General features: G+C 44.3%; 1 protein-coding gene across 1 annotated transcript; it reads left to right on the top strand.

Moving 5' to 3' along the window:
- Nucleotides 1–8,054: 8,054 nt before the first annotated feature.
- CXCL17 (C-X-C motif chemokine ligand 17) lies at nucleotides 8,055–18,687 on the top strand (the record flags this gene model as incomplete). The annotated part of the gene is made up of 4 exons (XM_079724093.1): nucleotides 8,055–8,133; nucleotides 14,988–15,068; nucleotides 15,706–15,807; nucleotides 18,590–18,687. 4 exons carry the CDS (start codon nucleotides 8,055–8,057, stop codon nucleotides 18,685–18,687), a joined length of 360 nt encoding a protein of 119 aa, XP_079580219.1.
- Nucleotides 18,688–20,047: the final 1,360 nt, after the last annotated feature.

The raw sequence follows: 20,047 nt of genomic DNA, 5'->3' as shown, positions 1-20,047 counted from the left end.
CTGGGCCCCTCAAAGAGGGTTGGTTGGGAGTTCTCTGTACTCGGGTACCTCTTTCAGGGTTTTGTTGTTGTTGTTGTTGTTGTTGTTGTTTTGCGGTACGTGGGCCTCTTACTGTTGTGGCCTCTCCCATTGCAGAGCACAGGCTCCGGACGCGCAGGCTCAGTGGCCATGGCTCACAGGCCCAGCCGCTCCACGGCATGTGGGATCCTCCCGGACCGGGGCACGAACCCATGTCCCCTGCATCGGCAGGCGGACTCCCAACAGCTGCGCCACCAGGGAAGCCCCTCTTTCAGAGTTTTTTAACCCTGACACAGACTGTATATACCTCCCCTCATCCACGCTATTCTGTGTAATTTAATTTTGTCTGGCTAAGGCCACTTCTGGATTATTTGTAAAATTTGCTCTATATTTATAATAAAAATTATATATCAGGCATCAACATGCTGCCTCACAGTTGGTACTATTTTCTACAATGTTTTCTTTACAGGCAGAAGAAATATAAATTGCTTAATAGGGAGTCAGCGTGAGCCTATTTCTAAGTCCACATGGTATCTGATCTAGCGATCGGAGAACTCGCTAAATTCATTTGCACACCTGCTAACAAAGTGAGTCTATCTAGAGCAACAAGCCACAGCTCCAACCTGCCTGGAAGAAACTGCCTGTCTTCCTCTGGGACAGAAGATGATTTCATGAGTAGAAGATCTCCTGGCCTCTTTACTAGGGACAAATCACACTTCCCACGCAGATGGCTCCAGTGAATCAGATGCAGCGATACAGCTTTCACTCCAACAGTCTCCACGGCTTCAGGGGTATAGAAATCTCTCTAGCACCCTCCCTCTTCCTTGTACCCTGTTCCTTTCTTTCGGCCCCTCAGAGGGTCAGAGCTCTTCTAACCTGGATAACCTCCATTCCTTAATTAGCCTGTTATCTCATTTCCTTCACTTCCAAGCAACTGAAACATGTGCTGTCTTTCTCCTTCCTCGTGCCCTGGTTTCTCCTGGCCCTCTGCAGTGCTGGCTCCCTTCCCAAGACCACTGGAAGCAGCAGAAAATCAGCACCCATCTCTTGGCCAATTCAAAGGTACTTTCACTGTCCTCACATTGTTCACTTTTACAACATCTGAGACCACACACAACCTTTTCCTTCTGGACACTCTCCTCCTACCAGCCCCACCTGTGCATTGCACCCCGACGTCAGATTTCCTACTCAGACCTGCTTGTCTCGCTCCACACCACCCTCTTTCCACAGCTTCCATGACCTCTCTGCAGGTGACTCCTTCATCTATATCTCTAGCCCGTTCTACTTCCCAGAACTCGTGACACTCACATCCAAATACCTTCTGAAATTGCTCCCCATCTGAACTGGCTTTCCCCCACAGGTCACTCATTCCTCTCAGTGACGCCACTGCTTCCTCAGCCCTTGCTCTTCCGTTTTCTAGATTCAATACATCGTCGAAGCCTGTTGATTCCTTGTTTAACATCTCTCAGTTATGTCATTCTCTCCATTCATACACCTAAATAACCCAGGCCCTCAACACCTCTGCTGGAAGTACTGCTTCCAGTACTTTTACAATTCTCATCTTTGGTCTCTACTGAAATCTCCCTTGCACACTACTGCCTCATTGCCTTCCTAAAAACTGGTTCACTCTCCTACGCAAGAACCTACAGTGACCTCCCCTGGCCTGGCAGATAAGTTCAAATTTCTTCCTCTTTACTAATATTTCTTACTTCCTTTCCCACTACTCTCTAGTATTACTTCTCCATTCTAATTAGATCTGCCTCCTTATCCATACCTGCGCCTCTTCCCCAAACACACATAGAATTCTTAGTCCCAATAATAAGCCTGAAATCAACTACCAAACAGGGCCATGTCCTTTCTCTTATCTCATGGAGCAGTTACCCACACCAGTCATCACAAGCAAAAACTCCAACCATGGGGAAGATGAGGACCCTGTAGCATTAACGTGTAAACCTCAGATTCAGGACATGACCAGCCTGTGATTGAGAATCTTTTCCTGATGACCAATTTATGTGTTCATGAAATCCTTATGGAGCACCTACTGTGCTACAGGTCTCAGTGTTAGACCCCATGAAAGATACAGAAATGAGAAAGACAGGGTCCCTACCCCAGGGAATATAAAGCAGAAGACAAGAGATAAGACATAAAAAACTATAATACAGAAGTAGAAATGGAAAATGCCACAAGAGAAGAGAGGGAGAAATCCAATGGGAAATAGGACTACACATTAAATGACTGGGAAAATTTTAAAAACAACTGGTATTCGGACCACACCCACCGATTCCATTTAATTGGTGTGGGGTGGAACCCAGGCACTGGTAATCTTTAAAGTTTCCAAGATACTTTTAATGTGTAGCCAGGATGGAGAACCACTGCTATAAGAAGTAAGACTTAAGTCTAAAAGCAGTGGGTTTTAGTTAGGAGTATAAATCAGAATTACCTAGGGAACACTTTTAACATTCATAATAAGCCTATAAACCATCACTAAAGAAGCTGATACAGTATGTCTGGAGTGAGACTTGGGCTTTATATTTTGAAAAGCTCCCAGGTGATTCTCACATGTATTTTATGTTAACAAACACCTAAAACATAGCTATGATTGATATACAAAAATAAACTCAAAATGGATTAAAGACCTAAATGTAGGACTGGATACTATAAAACTCCTAGAGGAAAACATAGGCAGAACACTCTTTGACATAAATCGCAGCAATATTTTTTTGGATCTGTCTCCTAAAGCAAAGGAAACAAAAGCACAAATAAACAAATGGGACCTAATTAAACTTAAAAGCTTTTGCATAGCAAAGGAAACCATCGTCAGAACAAAAGGACATCCTACTGAATGGAAGAAAATATTTGCAAATGATATGACTGATAAAGTGTTAACATCCAACACATATAAACGGCTTATACAACTCAACATCAAAAAAGCAAACAACGCAATCAAAAAACGGGCAGAAGAACTGAATGAATACACATTTTTCCAAAGAGGAAACGCAGATGGCCAAAAGGCACATGAAAAGATGCTCAACATGGCTAATCATCAGAGAAATGTAAATCAAAACCACAATGAGGTATCACCTCACGCTTGTCAGAATGGCTATCATCAAATAGAACATAGGGACTTCCCTGGTGGTCCAATGGCTAAGACTCCACGCTCCTAATGCAGGGTGCCTTGGTTCGATCCCTGGTCAGGGAACCAGATCCCACTTGCTGCAACTAAGAGTTCACATGCCACAACTAAAGATCCCTCGTGCCTCAACTAAGACCCAGCACAGCCAAATAAATAAATATTAAAGGAAAAAAAAGAACACAAAAAACAAACGTTGGAGAAGATGTGGAGAAAATGGAACCCTCCTACACTGTTGGTAGGAATGTGAATTGGTGTAGCCACTGTGGAAAACAGTATGGAGGTTCCTCAAAAAATTAAAAATAGAATTACCATATGAGCCAACAACTTCACTGCTGGGTATATATCCAAAAAACCCACAAAAGCATTAATTCGAAAAGATACATGCACCCCAATGTTCATAGCAGCATTATTTACAATTCCCAAGGTATGGAAGTAACCTAAGTGCCCATCAACAGATGAATGGATAAAGAAGAAGTGATATTTATATACGTACACACACACACACACACACACACACACACACACACACACACTGGAATATTATTCAACCATAAAAAAGAATGAAATTTTGCCATTTGCAGCAACATGGACGGACTTGGAAGGCTTTATGCTAAGTGAAATAAATCAGAAAGAGAAAGACAAATACAGCCTCTCTTCATCCATAAATCGGGGGAAGGAAGAATTAATCTAAATGACCTCTAAGGCTTTGCTATTCAAAGTGGGGACCAATAACCAGCAGGAACGGCATCATCCAAAAGCTTATTAGAAATGCAGAATCTCAGGCTCCACCAGAAAAATCAGATTTGTGTTGAACAAGATACTCAGGTGATCTGTAAGCACATTAAAGTTTGGGTCACTTCTCTAAAGTGTCTGCCACTTCTACAATGCAATGGTTTCAGACTCACCTCAACTCCGTCACTTAGCAGGGGAAAAAAAAAATTTACCTAGTCACTTCACTTGCCCCCTTTTCCTGATCCTAACCAGACCTCTCAGACTTGCCCGTATCCCAGTAGCGTTTTCAGAAACACGGATGGGACAGCGCTGCCACCTTGTGGTCATGATCAGTAAATGCACTTGATCTTACCGTTCTCACCTGGAAAGGAGGCGGGAGGGTTGGCAGAGGGGGGTGACGTCTAAGTCACAGATTATATAAGAGAATCACAACCACCCACAATGACTGGAAGTAACTGTCAGACAGACCTGGGCCTACATCATAGAGTAATGTCACATTTCAAAGGGCAGATTTTATAATACCTAATAAAATGTGGTATTAGTGGGAATCCTGGGTTCCAGGCCAAGCTCTACCCTTGGAAACTTCAAGAACAAAAAATCACTGTGACAGTTATTTTCAGACGTCCAGCCCCAACCTGAACTCCATCGGTAAACTTGTAATTTTCCAAGGAAACTTACTCTGCTCTGACAGTTGTCTCTCATCCTGAGCCAAAGTGTGTCTGATGCAGACTCACCAAGCCTGCGGCTACTCTGTGTAGGCACAGAAATAAGCCTCATACCTTTTTACACAGCAGACCTTCACATTCTTGTGAACAACCACCATACGCCCTTCCATCTTCCCTCAGCCACTTCCAAAAGGACATATTCGGAAGTTCCCTGTACTCTCCTGTCACCTTCTGAAGGGCAAGTGAAGTGTGTCAACCAGAGCAGAAACTCCGAATCCTGGGAGTGTCCCAAGCACAGCAGCAGAGCCACAGGATGACCCACATCCCCATTCTGAGCACTTCACCTGTATTTAGAGAGCCAAACTCCACATCAGCTCATGTGAGGAGATGGGTTCTCGACTTGTGTTGCTACCCAGGCATCCCATAGCTGTGTAGGTGTACACTTTTTGTTGTTTTATTATTTATTTATTTATTTATTTATTTATTTATTTATTTATTTATTTTAATCTTTTTTTTTTTTTTGCAGTACACGGGCCTCTCACTGTTGTGGCCTCTCCCGTTGCGGAGCACAGGCTCCGGACGCGCAGGCTCAGCAGCCATGGCTCACGGGCCCAGCCGCTCCACGGCATGTGGGATCTTCCCGGACCGGGGCACAGACCCGTGTCCCCTGCTTCGGCAGGCGGACTCTCAACCACTGCGCCACCAGGGAAGCCCCTGTTGTTTTATTCTTAAGAAATATCTATTAGAGCCTGCGGTGCACTATGCGCTGGAGACGGAAGGATGAATCAGACTTGGTCCCAGCCCTCACTGAGGGCCAGGTACGGAGGGAACCCAGTCCAAAGCCAGAGCATTGCTGTTATGTGAGAAACACTTTGATAGAGGTGACCACAGACGTGGGGGCCCATCTTGTCAACCCCCTGTGAAGATTGTCCACTCTGGGTTTTCTGGGCTCCCGTTTTCCTCATTTCAAGCTCAAAGTGAAAATGAAAGAGAACGCAAGTGTCCCCGAGTTTTGCAGTCAAGGTTCAACCAGACATGTCCCTCTGGATAATCCAAGATGTTGGTGGGCTCCCACTTCATTCTTTTTTTTTTTTATCTTTATTTTTTTTTAATTTTTTTTACAACTTTATTGGAGTATAATTGCTTCACAATGGTGTATTAGTTTCTGCTTTATAACAAAGTGAATCAGTTATACATATACATATGTTCCCATATCCCTTCCCTCTTGCGTCTCCCTCCCTCCCACCCTCCCTATCCCACCCCTCCGGGTGGTCACAAAGCACTTAGCTGATCTCCCTGTGCTATGCGGCTGCTTCCCACTAGCTATCTACCTTATGTTTGGTAGTGTATATATGTCCATGCCTCTCTCTCGCTTTGTCACAGCTTACCCTTCCCCCTCCCCATATCCTCAAGTCCATTCTCAAGTAGGTCTGTGTCTTTATTCCTGTTTTACCCCTAGGTTCTTCATGACATTTTTTCCCCCTTAAATTCCATATATATGTGTTAGCATACGGTATTTGTCTTTCTCTTTCTGACTTACTTCACTCTGTATGACAGACTCTAGGTCTATCCACCCCATTACAAATAGCTCAATTTCGTTTCTTTTTCCCACTTCATTCTGATGTCCTCTCTCTCTTATTAGAGCTCACCACACTGGCACATGCAGCAGCCAGGCAGCCGCGTACTAACAGACATTCCAGCAAGTCAGGAAACTTGAGTTTTTCTTCCCTGGCTTTGAGGCTAACTGACTGTGATCTTGAACAAGTCACGTAACTTCCCTGAGCTTTCATTCCCGCTTCCATAAAATGGAGCAGCTGGACTAACTCTCCACGGGTCTATGTGTGTAGTGGGAGCTCCTTAGAGATGGCGTCACACCTTCTTCTTCTCGGGAGCCACCACCTGCAAATACCGGGCATACATTACGGACTCAGATGCTCACTGAATGTGTGTATGAATAAATGACTCTTAGAGCAACAGGAAGCATGGAATCAATCAACAAGCATTTGTGAATGTCTACTACGTATACTGTAGAGTGGGGAAACCAAATAACAGTGGGAAAATGGTTATTTCTCCCACTTTCCCCTTACCTCCTTCCTGGAGAGGGAACTTTGTAAGTCACAAAGACTGTGCTTACACAACTAAAATTCTCAAGATGAGCTCTAATTAGTTGTCAATATTAACAAGAGAAGAGTCTGACTCTTTTCCAGGGAGAAGCCACATCAGTGGTTTACATCAGACCAAGCGCAGACCGAGCCTCCAACTCGAGGACAATCTCCACTGCTTAGCACAGTGCCTGCCGCCTGCAGACGCTTTATAAACTTTGTAGTAGCAAAGTCTACAGTCAACTCTCCAACATGTCCATAGGCAGAAATAATCTGAAATTGAGAGGGTAAGAATGAACAAACAAAAACCACAGCTGGCCTCTTCCCTCCTCTTGGCTGGAACAAAAGTCACACCACCTTTACTCACTCCTGCCTGGAGGAGCCAGGGAGGACTTCCTGTTAACCTTCCTCTCAGCCCCATAAATATCACCCAGCACTTAAGCCCAGCCTCCCCCCAATCTTTGAACCCATTTCCTGAAGCCTCTGGAATGAGTCACACTCGGTAAGTGCTGATGGTGTGTACCCTCAATGTTTGCTCCAAGTAGTATCACTTCCTCTCGCTTTGGGCTGTTTCCAGACAAGGTCTGAAACAAGAGCCCCAGCAGCCTGGGCAAATACCTTCCCCGCTGTGGCTCCTGTTTCTCAAACCCTCTTGGACATGAAACCTTGAGGGTCTTCCACAAACCCAGTTCCCTCTCCTTTAGGCGGGAGCCACGAGGCCACAGCCACCTGCCTGACTACCAAAAAGGAGGCCTGCTTTGACCCAGTGCTCCAGGCCGGGGTTCGGGGCAAGAAAGAAGAGCCTCTCCTCCTTGATCCTCTCTGCTTCCCTCCTGATGTGGCCACAGAATTGGAGGAAATTGTGAACAGTGGGGACACGGCAACTTCCCAGACAACAACTCTGCTATTGCTGATCCTAGGACGGGAGTGGGGAGGACAGAGGGGAAACACGCCGTGTGACTCTCTCTTTGCCCTTAGCACTCTCCTTCCCGCCAGATACTCAGCTAGAAAATGTCACTCACATGTATAAGGAAACTCAAACAAGGAAAAAGACTTGGGGAAGAAATCATAGCACATTGCGGGGGTAGGGAGGCGGGAGGGAGGAGGGGAGGGGCTGAGAACTGCTGCCAAGTTATCGGTCACCCTCTCATGTTCCTAAGAATAGGCTTCACTCCTTCTCATTGGCCACTTTTACCTTCCAGATTCCCATAAATCACATGGTCCAGTTACCTGATGAGACCAGCATCACTTGGCCGTTCTCGCCCGCTAATGGCCTGGGAGTAAAGCGCAGACCGCCAGGCCACGTACCACGCACGGCCTGAGCCACTGCAAGAACTCGGGACCCTCTCACTGGGAACCTTCCACACACTCTTCAAGCAACGCGCAGCAGCACCAACAGTTGAAATGAAAGTTCTAATCTCTTCCCTCCTTCTGTTGCTGCCACTAATGCTGGTGTCCACGGTCCACAGCAGCTCAAATCCAGGTAAAAAAAATTTTTTTCTATGAAAGATAAAGAGGGGGGAGACACATGGCAAAACAGAAAAGAACGCGACCACACATGCAGTAAAATGTACCCCCTTTAGGTTACAGGGATTAGGGGCAAGTTAGCCTGTCTCAGTGCCCGTTTCTTCACTTACAAAAGGAAAGAACTGTACATAAATCCAAAGAGTGTTGTGAGAGTTAAAGAAGCCCGTGTGTATGGAAGTGTCTGCACCTGTAGCTGGCGGGGGAGAAAAGAATAATGGCCCAACAAAGACTTGCTGCCTCACCTGCCCCCCAGTCCCTGTTCTAGAGCGTAATGAATGTCCCCAGGGCCAGGCTCGGAGGCAGTGGTGGGAGGGTGTTGCAGGCAACTGTACAACCACAGACAATAAGTCATCCTCGACCGTATTCTTTACACTGCACCAGATGTGCCCCAACAGTTTTTAATGCTATTTCATGGTATGGTGATAAACTAGAAAAATCACACCACCAGGTAGTACCCATGTTTGAAACTGTAGCCACGCCAAGCCCTGTTTGAATGGCTCACCTTTGGGAAGCAGACCCTGGGTTAGGGGTTCCGAATCGGCTCCACTTTTCACTACAGCTGAAGCGGCCTTGCCCTTAGCAGAACAGCTGTGCGGAAGAGGCCTCATCCCGACCTATGTCTGCACTCGAGGGGAACATCTCCCCAAGGGCTACTTTGAGGTGAAATAGCTTTGTTATATACTGAGCATCACCTCTGTCCTAAAATCAGGAGTTATCCCTACCCCACCCCCATTTCCAACGTTCCCTCCCTTATAGAGAGAGCTCTCTGGAAGCTGCTGGGCACCCCGGCCCTGGGGCCTAGACCACCATTCTGGAAGGGAAGGCTTTTCCACCACTAGGACAGACACCAAGGCCAGAGTCCTCGGCCTGGATTCCAAGCTGCAGCCACAGCTGCCTTTCCAGTCCACCCCTCCGCGCACTAAGTGCTCTGTGCTCCACTCAGCGAGGCCTCGGGCTGCTCCCGAGCTGCTCTTGTGCTTTCCCACCAGCTCAGCTTCGCTCACAAAACCCACCCCACGGCCCCTCCTCCCACAGCCTCCCTTGATTCGTCCCAAGACCACACGGGAGCCCTCCTGCCTGTGAACAAACTTAACCCTAACTCGGCTCTCTGCGCTTTTCATGTTCTCCCTTAAGCTGAGGTGTTGGTGTGCCTCTCCCACCTCCACCCCTGCCCTTCTACACTGTAGCCTCCCCTCGGGCACAATCTGCTGTAGTGTTTCCACATCCCTCACACTATCCCGCACGGTGCTCAGTAAATATTTGCAAAGTGAAAGAATAAATCCTCAGTTTTCTGAGCTCAAAATGTTGCCCTTAGGAGACTCGACACCTGCGTTTCATAGCAGGCCCACTGACATTAGGGCTGGATAATTCCTTGTTGTGAGGACGGGGGGCTGTTCTGTGCTTTGTAACCTGTTTAACAACATCCGCGTGGCCTCCACCTGCTAGAAACCAAGAGCAGCCTCTCCCCTACCACCCTGCCCCGCCCAGTTCGTACAGCCAAAAATATCTGCAGACATTGCCAAATGTCCCCTGGAGGGGGAACCACTGCCCAGCGGGGCCGCTGCTCTCTACCAATAATTCTCAAACATGGCGACACGTTTAGACTCACCTGGACCTTGAGACTCAGACTTGAATTGAGGGGAACCGTGATCCAAATCCTGGCTCCATCACTTACTTTGAAACCCTGGACAAGATGCTTAACATTTTTCAGCCTCAGTTTTATCTTCTTAAAATGAATAAAATACCACTTAGCGTGTGCAACTGTTCTAACGAGTCAACGATTGATAATGTGAACTTAGTAAGGGTTCAGTCAATCGGGTGAGTAAAGTAGCTACTAAGGCAAAAAGGCAATGAGTTGGGGAAAGCTCACTGGGCTGCCAGGTGGCACAATTACAAACCAGAGGGGACCGGTGGTGGCCGGGCTCAATTCTTGTTTCCCAGGCAAAGGGAGTTTGCAATGCTGGACCAAGTCTGGCGAGAAGAAATAAAACACTACACGGTCCTCCCACCCCAAAATTCTCCAAATAAAATCTGATCTTGCTTTGTCTCTTCAAATAACCACATACATGTTTAATATGCTTTTCACAGGGAAGAGGGGGAAAAAAAGAGAACCCATGACAATGTTAAGAAATAAATTACTTACAATAATAGAATACTCATTCCTTGTAAGATTACTTATTAATTATACAATTATTTATAATAAATAGCTCCCATGTGTTAAACAATCCCATGTGGCTGGCTTCTCCTAAGCACTTATACATACTACTTCATTGTGTCCTCACAGAAATGTAGTGTACTTTTTTAACTTTTCATTTTTCAGACTTAAAAATGTTGTGAAAAGAATCAGAGTTCCAATAGATCCAAAAACCCCACCCAGTTTTTTTCAAATAACACCGTATATAACCATAATATGATTATCAAAACCAGAAAATTAACAATGATACAATCTATTAACTAATGTACGAATTTTCAGAATTTGCTAATCATCCATTGACGTCCTTTTCCTGGTCAGAATCCAATCCAGGATCCTACACTGAAGAAAGGCATCATCACTCCTGGTCTCCTCCAATCTAGGCACTTTCTCAGCTTTCCTTGTCTTTCAGGACCCTGACATTTTTAAGAATACTGTCAGTTACTTTGTAGAATGTGCCTCAATTTGGGCTTATTGGATGTTTCCTCATGACTAAATTCAGATTATGCATTTCTGGCACTGATACCACAGAAGCGATACTTGCCCTCTCAGCGCAGCACATCAGAAGGCCCACGATAACAAGATCTCTCATGATGGGTGATGTTGAGTTTGAACACTGGGTAAGGTGGTGTCCATAAAGGTACTATTTTCTCATTGTAGTTAATAAGTATCCTGTGGAGAGATACTTTGCGACTATGCAAATAGCCTGTTTCTTCTCATCATATTTTTGCCCGTTAATTTTTAAAATCCATTGATGATTCTTGCCTACAACAGGTATTATAGAGTCTTAGCAAAGCAGTGATTTTCTACTCCCATCATTCCCTCTACGTTTATTAATTAAGATTCTACTATAAGAAGGAGCTGTTCCTTCTCTCCCATTTATTTAGGTATTCCATTATTTATTTTTATAAAGTAAAGACTTGGGGATATTTGTGGATTATAATCTATTACTATCCTTATTCACCACGGTGCTCACATTGTCCCAAAGCTGGCCACTGAGCTCCAGGTGGCTATGGTGTCTTTTTGACATGTCATTGCTTTAGCAGTTCCTGACTTTCTCACACCACGAGATGTTCCAGGCTCATCTTGTACTTCCCTTCCGCAGCCCTGGAGTCATCCATTTGTCCACGGAGCCCTGGTTCCTTTCATGGGGGAACAATATTCACAAACCTTGGGCACTTAGGTATTGCCCATGGCTACTAGGGCTATTGCATCTAGGCCCTCTGGTGGAAAGATGTGTGCATACACACACCAATGTACTTTTTTTAGCCCCGTTTTATTGGATTGGGCAAAAAGTTCATTTGGGTAAGATGTTACAAAAAACCCGAACAAACATTTTGGCCGACCCATACAAATTATGTAAATGAGGCACAGGAAAGGTAAGCAGCTTGTCCAAAATCACAATGCTAGTAAGTAGTGGAAATGAGAAGTCAAAATAATAACAGAGCTACTGCAAAACCTAACAAGTGGAAGTAACTTCTTTACACAGACAAGTCAGCAAAAAGCAGTAAGCCTAATACTCCAGCATAGACACTCCCTTTGGGAAATAACTAGAAGTCTGCAATAATAACCACAATAATACCCATCGGGTACTGAGCACCTACTTGGGCACCAGGCCCCAGTAGCTCCTTTATTCCTAACAACACTGCAAGGTGGATACTAATATCCACTCTTTACAAACCAGAGAACCAAAGATCGTAGAAGCTAAGTGACTTCTCCCAGACTACAGAGTTAACTGACAGAGCAAGCAGTTGACCCCAGGTCTGCCTGGATATAAAGTCCATGCTATTCTACTGTATTAATATTATCCAAAGCTGACTTTACGTAGAACAGAAATAAGCTTTTACTTTAATAGTTATATGTTTATTTTAATGCATGTTAGAAGAACAATCTAAGCATGTATCGAACCCATAATCTCACAGATAACATTGCATAGGATGAAGCTCTTATGTAAATTAAATTTATTTAGAAAAAAGTATCAAGTGAATAGTAGAAAAGGTGGTATAATTTATAGCAAAAATCAATAAGGTGGTCCAAAAATGTCTGACTGACACTTGGAGGACATAATATTATAGTAACACCTTCGTTTTCAGTTACACCGTGAAGTTAGGGTCATGTAGGGCTGCAGAAAGAACAGCAGACTACGAGTCTTGGACCAAGGTTTTAGCTCCAGGTGTGTCACCATTACCTTTGTGAACTTGGGCATTTCATTTGCTCTCTCTAGGCCTCAGTTTTCTCACCTGAAGATAAAAGAGATGGTGATTTAGTTAATCAGTACAATGCTTTAAAAACAACTTGGTAATGATATCAAGAAACATAAAACTGTTCATAACTTTTGACCCAGTAATTCCATTTTGGGAAACCTTGCCCAAGGCAGCAATCCAACATTTGGAAGACAGTTACAAGCACAAAGAAATTTATCAATCTCCAAAAATAAAACAATCTAAATATTCAGCAATGAGAGAAGAGTTAAATAATCGGAAACACATATACTTGAGAGTGTTATGCAGTCATTCAAAATGTCTGTTATAAATGTTGTAGGAAAACACAGGAACAAGCTTATAAAGTGAAAAAAAGAAATTGGCTCATATACTATGGTTATCACTTCATTAAAAAATTATATGCAGGGACTTCCCTGGTGGTGCAGTGGTTATGAATCCACCTGCCAGTGCAGGGGGCACAGTTTCAAGGCCTAGTCCAGGAAGATCCCACGTGCCGCAGAGCAACTAAGCCCGTGAGCCACAACTACTGAGCCTGCGTGCCACAACCACTGAAGCCCGCGCACCTAGAGCCCGTGATCCACAATAAGAGAAGCCACTGCAATGAGAAGCCCGCGCACCACAACAAAGAGTAGCCCCTGCTCGCCGCAACTAGAGAAAGCCCACGGGCAGCAACAAAGACCCAACGCAGCCAAAAATAAATAAATTAAGTAAGTAATTTTTTTAAAAAATTATATGCAGGAAACACACCCAAATTGCAACAGCTAATAAGGGTAAAGATTTCTTCATTTTTACTTTACACATTTTCTCTAATATAGTTATATTGCATTAAAAATGAAAAAGAAAAACTTCTCAGTGAAGGGGTTCCACTAATAATCTCCAAGTTTCCTTCTGGCTCTAATATTCTGTGGCTTTTCTCTGGAACCAGGAGTAGAGGTCAGGTGACAGTGATATAGTAGAAAAGTTTAGACAGCTGGGGTTATGCCCGTTGAAATTACTTTAACGCCACTCCAAATAGCACATGAAAACACTTGGAAACCAGCACTTGGAGAAATGATGCAACACCCTTCATCTGTGTGGCAGGAGGGCAGAAAGAGTCTGGGAAATAGGAGAGCGGGATTGAACCGGATGCTGCTCTAAGGGCCCTCTCTGGACACCTTGTTCCTCCGCTTATCAAACAAACATTTACCACGTGTCTACCATGTGTCACGAGCCATGTAGCTGAATGACCACTGAGCCATTGATTCAGAGTCTAGTGAGGAAGAAAAATTTTTAGTTTGCTAGGACCACCATAACAAAATACCACGGACTGGGAGGCTTAAACAACAGCAACTTATTTTCTCACAATTCTGGTGGCTGGAAGTCAAAGATCCATGCGTCAGCAACTTTGGTTTCTTCTGAGGCCTCTCTCCTTGGCTTACAGATGGCCATCTCCTTGCTATTTCCTCACCTGGTCATTCCTCTGTGCATGTACATGCCTGGTGTCTCTTTGTGTGCCCAAGTCTCTTCTCCTTATAAGGACTCCAGTCAGATTGGATTAGAGCCCAACCATCGGGGCCTCATTTTAACTTAATCATCTCTATAAAGGCCCTATCCTCAAATACAGTCATTCCGAGTTATTAAGGGTTAGGGCTTCAATGAGTTTTAGGGGGATACAGTTCAGTCCACAACACATTTCAAACAACAAACTATAACTGTGCAAGATAAAGCTGTATTCAAATGTGATGGGGAATCATGGGAAACCGTAATTAATTCTGGCAGGAAATATGAGCAACTCCTGTACAGAGGAAGCATCATCTGGACCCAGTTCTAGCTCAAGAATCTCTATAAACCATCATACTTGATTGTCATAAAAATATTTTAGGTATCACAAAATGGGAATAAGATAGCATCAGGTGGTAAGACAGACTTGAATAGAGGCCAAAAGAGGAATGGATTTGTTGCAGAGGAACAAAGGTAAATACCATCCTCTTATAGTTGAACTGGGATTATGGATTCAAATACATCTGAAGGTGGAGGTCCGGTGAAGCTCCTGACTGGTTTATGGAATAATCTACTCCTTGCTCTCCTTCCTTAGGTCATGAGGATTTTAATGTGTGTAGGGGGGATCTTAATGGGGGGAGGTTGTAAGGTGTTGATTAACCCCTACCTATGGTCCTCTCTTCCATCCAGAAGCTATTCTTTCTCCACCTACCTCCAGCTAAGCTTTTCTTTAGGCCAGATTTTAAACCTCAATTCCTTATCCATTTAAAATACTCCTCTCTTGAAGCACCCTAGATCCCTGAGTAAAAAGGAAGAGCAATGGAGCTACGCTGACCTCGGTAGCACGATGATGGGGGACCAATTCTCTTGGCCCCTTCCCTTTCCAGTGACTGGAAGTGACCAGTTTCCTTCCCACAGGGATTGCCAGAGGCCATAGGGACCAACGCCAGGCTTCTGGGAGGTGGCTCCAGGACGGAGGCCAAGAATGTGAGTGCAAAGGTCAGTAATCCAGTATCGACAACAGCGATGCACCATCAGATCCCAACTTGCTCCCTTGAGTCCCTCTGGGACCAGAGCAGATGTTATCTGAGCTGAGCTCACCCTCTCCCCTCTCCACAAGCCCACCACATGCAGCACCAACACTTATTTTCTTCCTGAGTTTCATGTAAGAGCTGGACTCCTCCAAGGTCCAGGGGGGAGCTGGCTGAATCTCTGGCTGCCCCCTCTTCCTTACCCTTTTTTTCCCCAACAACCCAGGGCTGCCTTCCAAGTCTTTCCTGGATGCCATTCTCAACCTTATTTTACTCACAGGTAGACTGAAATCAGAGAGGCAAGGCTTGCTTGAGGTAAAGCAGCCACTAAAAGGCAGACACCTAGGTCTTATTCCTCATTTTTCAGTCTCCCTAATGATACCCTGGTGCCTCCTCCAAACCTGCCACCAAATCCTTGCCCATACAGGTCAGGGAAACAACTTAGAGACCCTGGTGCTCATATAACGGGATATCTCCACTGTTCTTGGTTGACCCTTTCCCACACCCACTGCAGTATGAAAACGAATCGAGAGGCAAGGAAGATGCCAAGTACAGCCCTGCCTCAAACATATTAACCCTTCTAAGCAGCAACTCCCTTATTTCAGATTGGTTCCTGAGAGCCCCTAAAAGAAAACTCATGGCAGTGCCTGGGCTGCCCAAGAAGCCGTGTCCCTGTGATCATTTCAAGGGCAGAGTGAAGAAAACCAGTAAGTTCCAAAAGAATGACCTTCCTTAAACCAGAGTCACTCTGTGGAATCAACTAGGGTTGAAGCAGGAGTTGAGAAGAGACAAGAGAAATGAAATGAAGACCAGGATAAGCACACTTCTCAGCCCTTTCTACTCAGTGTTAACTTGTGGGGAAATAGGAAGAGAAAGAAAAGCAAAATGCAATTCTCCTAATACTAGAGAGGCTTAACCAAATTCCTTAATGATAGAATGCCATTGCTTATCAAAGTGGAGGCAGATGGGGCTATTGGGGACCTGGTCATTGATCTCTGACGATGACACCGGTGTTGGTGTCAAACAAAATGTGATTCCTCCCTAGTCTAGGTATAATTAAATGTCATATAAAAAGAATATTGGCGGGCTTCCCTGGTGGCGCAGTGGTTGAGAGTCCGCCTGCCGATGCAGGGGACACGGGTTCGTGCCCCAGTCCGGGAAGATCCCACATGCCGCGGAGCAGCTGGGCCCGTGAGCCATGGCCACTGAGCCTGTGCGCCCGGAGCCTGTGCTCCGCAACGGGAGAGGCCACAACAGTGAGAGGCCCACGTAATGCAAAAATAATAATAATAATAATAATTAGGTAGGTCATTATATGTTGATTGGAAAGATGTCCACAATATAGTAAGTGAATAAAAGGTGCAGAGACCCCCTATTTCAAGCCCATCACAAAAATAAATGTCAGTGAATTAAAGGTCTAAATTTGAAAGACAAACTTACAAACAAGGGAATATTGGAGACTATACTCATGACCTTGGGGTAGGAAAGGATTTCTTAAACAGGTAACAAAAATTATAAGTCATAAAGGAAAAGATTAATAAATTTGACTTTATTGAAATTAAGAAATTTTGGTCATCAAAAGAAAATGACAAGAAGAAGAGTAGGGGTATGTCTGCAAATATTAATATCGATAAAGGATTAATATTCAGACTGATAAGGAATTCCTATAGATCCATGAGAGGAAGGCAGGAAACACAACAAATAGGCAAAAGAGTTGAGTAGGCACTTCAGAGACAAGAAATCCAAATAGCTAATAAACATGTGAAATGGCACTCAACCTTACTAGTAACTGGGAAAATATGAGTTAAAACCAAACAGAGAGACTTCCCTGGTGGCACAGTGATTAAGAATCTGCCTGCCAACGCAGGGGACATGGGTTCGAGCCCTGGTCCATGAAGAGCCCACATGCCGCGGAGCAACTAAGCCCGTGCACCACAACTACTGAGCCTGCGCTCTACAGCCCGTGCTCCACAACAAGAGAAGCCACCACAATGAGAAGCCCGCACACTGCAACGAAGACCCAACGCAGCCAAAAATAAATAAATAAATTTATTTTTAAAAACGCAGATCACTCCACATCATAAGATTGGCAACAATTTTTTTTGAATTTTTGAATTTTGTTTTATTTATTTGTTTATACAGCAGGTTCTTATTAGTCACCCACTTTATACATATTAGTGTATATACGTCAATCCCAAGGATTGGCAACAATTTTAATGTCTGATAATTCCATGTATTGTCAGAGAGTAGAACAGAGAAACTATCATCTCCTGCTAAAGGGAGTGTAAATTGGTAAATCATTTTGAGAAGGTGCTGGTAGTTATCTACTAAAGTTTAATCTCTGTGACCAAGCAACTCCACTCTTAGCAATTCCATACTCAAAAGGAATGTTGCTTATGTACATTGGAAGAAATGAACAAGGATTTCATAGCAGGATTGTTTATAACCATCCCAAACTGAAAATTGGTCAGTGAATAAATAAGTAGTAGTATATTTGAATATTATATATCTGTGAGAATGAACAATAATAAAGCAACATAATGTTGAGTAAAAGAGAAAAAAATAAGAGAGAATAGTTATAGCATGATTTAATATACATAAAGTTTAAAATAAGGCAAAATTAAACTAAGTTATATAGGGATGTATAGGTAGGTGGTAAAGCCATAAAGAAAAGAAAATAATGCTTACTGCAAAAGTGGGGATTACCATTGTGAGGGGGAGAGGGAGGATAGTGATCAGATGAGGAGGAGGGTTGCTGGTAGTATTCTATTTCCAGGCCTAGGTAGTAGTTTCATGAATATTTCTTTGTAACTACTTATTGAACAGCACATTTAAGTCTTAAGGACTTCCATAGACGTGCCATAATAAAAGATTTGTTAAAGGAACATAGCAAAAACAATATGTATAGGATAAGCTCATTTTGTGTGTGTGTGTGTGTTTTTAACTAATTTATTTATTTTTGCTGTGTTGGGTCTTCGTTTCTGTGCGAGGGCTATCTCTAGTTGTGGCGAGCAGGGTCCACTCTTCATTGCGATGCGCGGGCCTCTCACTATAGCGGCCTCTCTTGTTGCGGAGCACAGGCTCCAGATGCGCAGGCTCAGTAGTTGTGGCTCACGGGCCTAGTTGCTCTGCGGCATGTGGGATCCTCCCAGACCAGGGCTCGAACACATGTCCCCTGCATTAGCAGGCAGATTCTCAACCACTGCGCCACCAGGGAAGCCCCTCATTTTGTTTTTTAAAGTGAACTATTATGTTTATATACAAAAATGTATGGAAAACTATGTAGCAAACAAGTAACAACAGTTAGCTCTACAGAATGAGGAGTAGCAGCTGGGGTTGGGGCATCCTTTAACTTTTTACTGGACATACTTTTTCATTTTAATTTTTTCCATTTGATGAGTCTTACTTTTAACATTTTAAAAGCTCTCATAAAAAATAAATTCTAAAAATGTTTTTAACAGTAGTCTCTCCCTTTTCTTTTTACCCTAGGACACCAAAGACACCACAAGAAGCCAACCAAACCCTCCAGAGCCTGCCAGCAATTTCTCAGACGATGTCAGCTGGCAAGTCTTGGTCTGCCCTTCTAGGAGCTCTGAGAGCCCACATTCCCGATAAAACATTCTGTCAACAAGGCAGTGAGTGCACCTAGAAGATGCTCTTCTCCCACCTCAAGCTCCCCATCCCTGTCCCCACTCCCAAAAAGCATGTTCCCCATGATTATTGCCCCCTCTAGTGGCTTCTTTTCTTGTCAGTCTTTTCCTGGGGCCTCCCCTTACCCAGACTTAAACTTACTTACCGGGAATCTCTGGTTGCCTAGCTGGTCCCACTGGATCTTAAATACAACCAGACAAGTAGTAAACAAAAGTCAATAAATATATTTAAATGTAATAGGTCAAAATCATTTTCAAATGGGGTCTGGAAACTCACATTCAATCCAGACAACCCACTTTACCCTGTTCATTCCAAACTCAATCCAGATTATACACACACCTCTATCTAACACCACCTTCAATCTCGCTCCAGTTTCCAACTTTTTATTCTTTTACTCATTCAACAAACCTTTCTGAGGTAAGAGCTAGGTGGGGCAAAGAAAGAGGTTAAAGTAATGAATCAGACATTGTCTTACTAAAGATAATATAGGTTTGGGGCTTCCCTGGTGGTGCAGTGGTTGAGAGTCCGCCTGCCGATGCAGGGGACACGGGTTAGTGCCCCGGTCTGGGAGGATTTCACATGCGGCGGAGGGGCTGGGCCCGTGAGCCATGGTCGCTGAGCCTGCGCGTCCCGAGCCTGTGCTCCACAATGGGAGAGGCCACAAGAGTGAGAGGCCCACGTACCACACACAAAAAAAAAACCTAGCCAGATACTACCACAGTATCTGACACATACCAATGAGTCACACTTCTAATTCATAAGGCCTTCATTTTATTTTTTTTAATGGAAACAAATCTTCATTAAGTAATTTTTAATATCAGAAACATAAAACTCTTATAATTCTCTTTACAGCAAATATATCATATCAGTGTCAGTGCTTTGGCCATCTTAAGTTAAAGGCGCTTTATCATAAAATATATGGTTTTAAACTTTACTCAAATTGAATTTATAATCCCTATGGCTTCCCTACAAGGCCTTCATTTTAAAGGGGAGGAAATGGAAGCCCAAAAAAGGGAGAAGATTTGACCAGGATCTCCAAGTCAATGGCTGAACCCAGGCTAGAACTCAGGTCCCCAGGAGGAGGAGGAGGAGAAGGGGAGTGTTTAGGTTTCTCCTGCTTACTGGGCATGATTCTGTCACTTTGCCAATGATCCTGCTCCCCAAGCCCCCAGCTCACTTCACAGCAAGCACTGCCCATTACCTGCCCCTCCCCTCCGCCTCCCTGGACATGTCTGGCCCTCCTCAGACCTTTCAGGTCTCCACAACCCTCATGGACCACAGGACAAAGCAGAAAGG

This window comes from Hyperoodon ampullatus (genome assembly GCF_949752795.1).
Source record: "Hyperoodon ampullatus genome assembly, chromosome: 18".
NCBI classification, from domain to species: domain Eukaryota; kingdom Metazoa; phylum Chordata; class Mammalia; order Artiodactyla; family Ziphiidae; genus Hyperoodon; species Hyperoodon ampullatus.
This window is presented reverse-complemented; position numbering and strand designations above follow the sequence as displayed.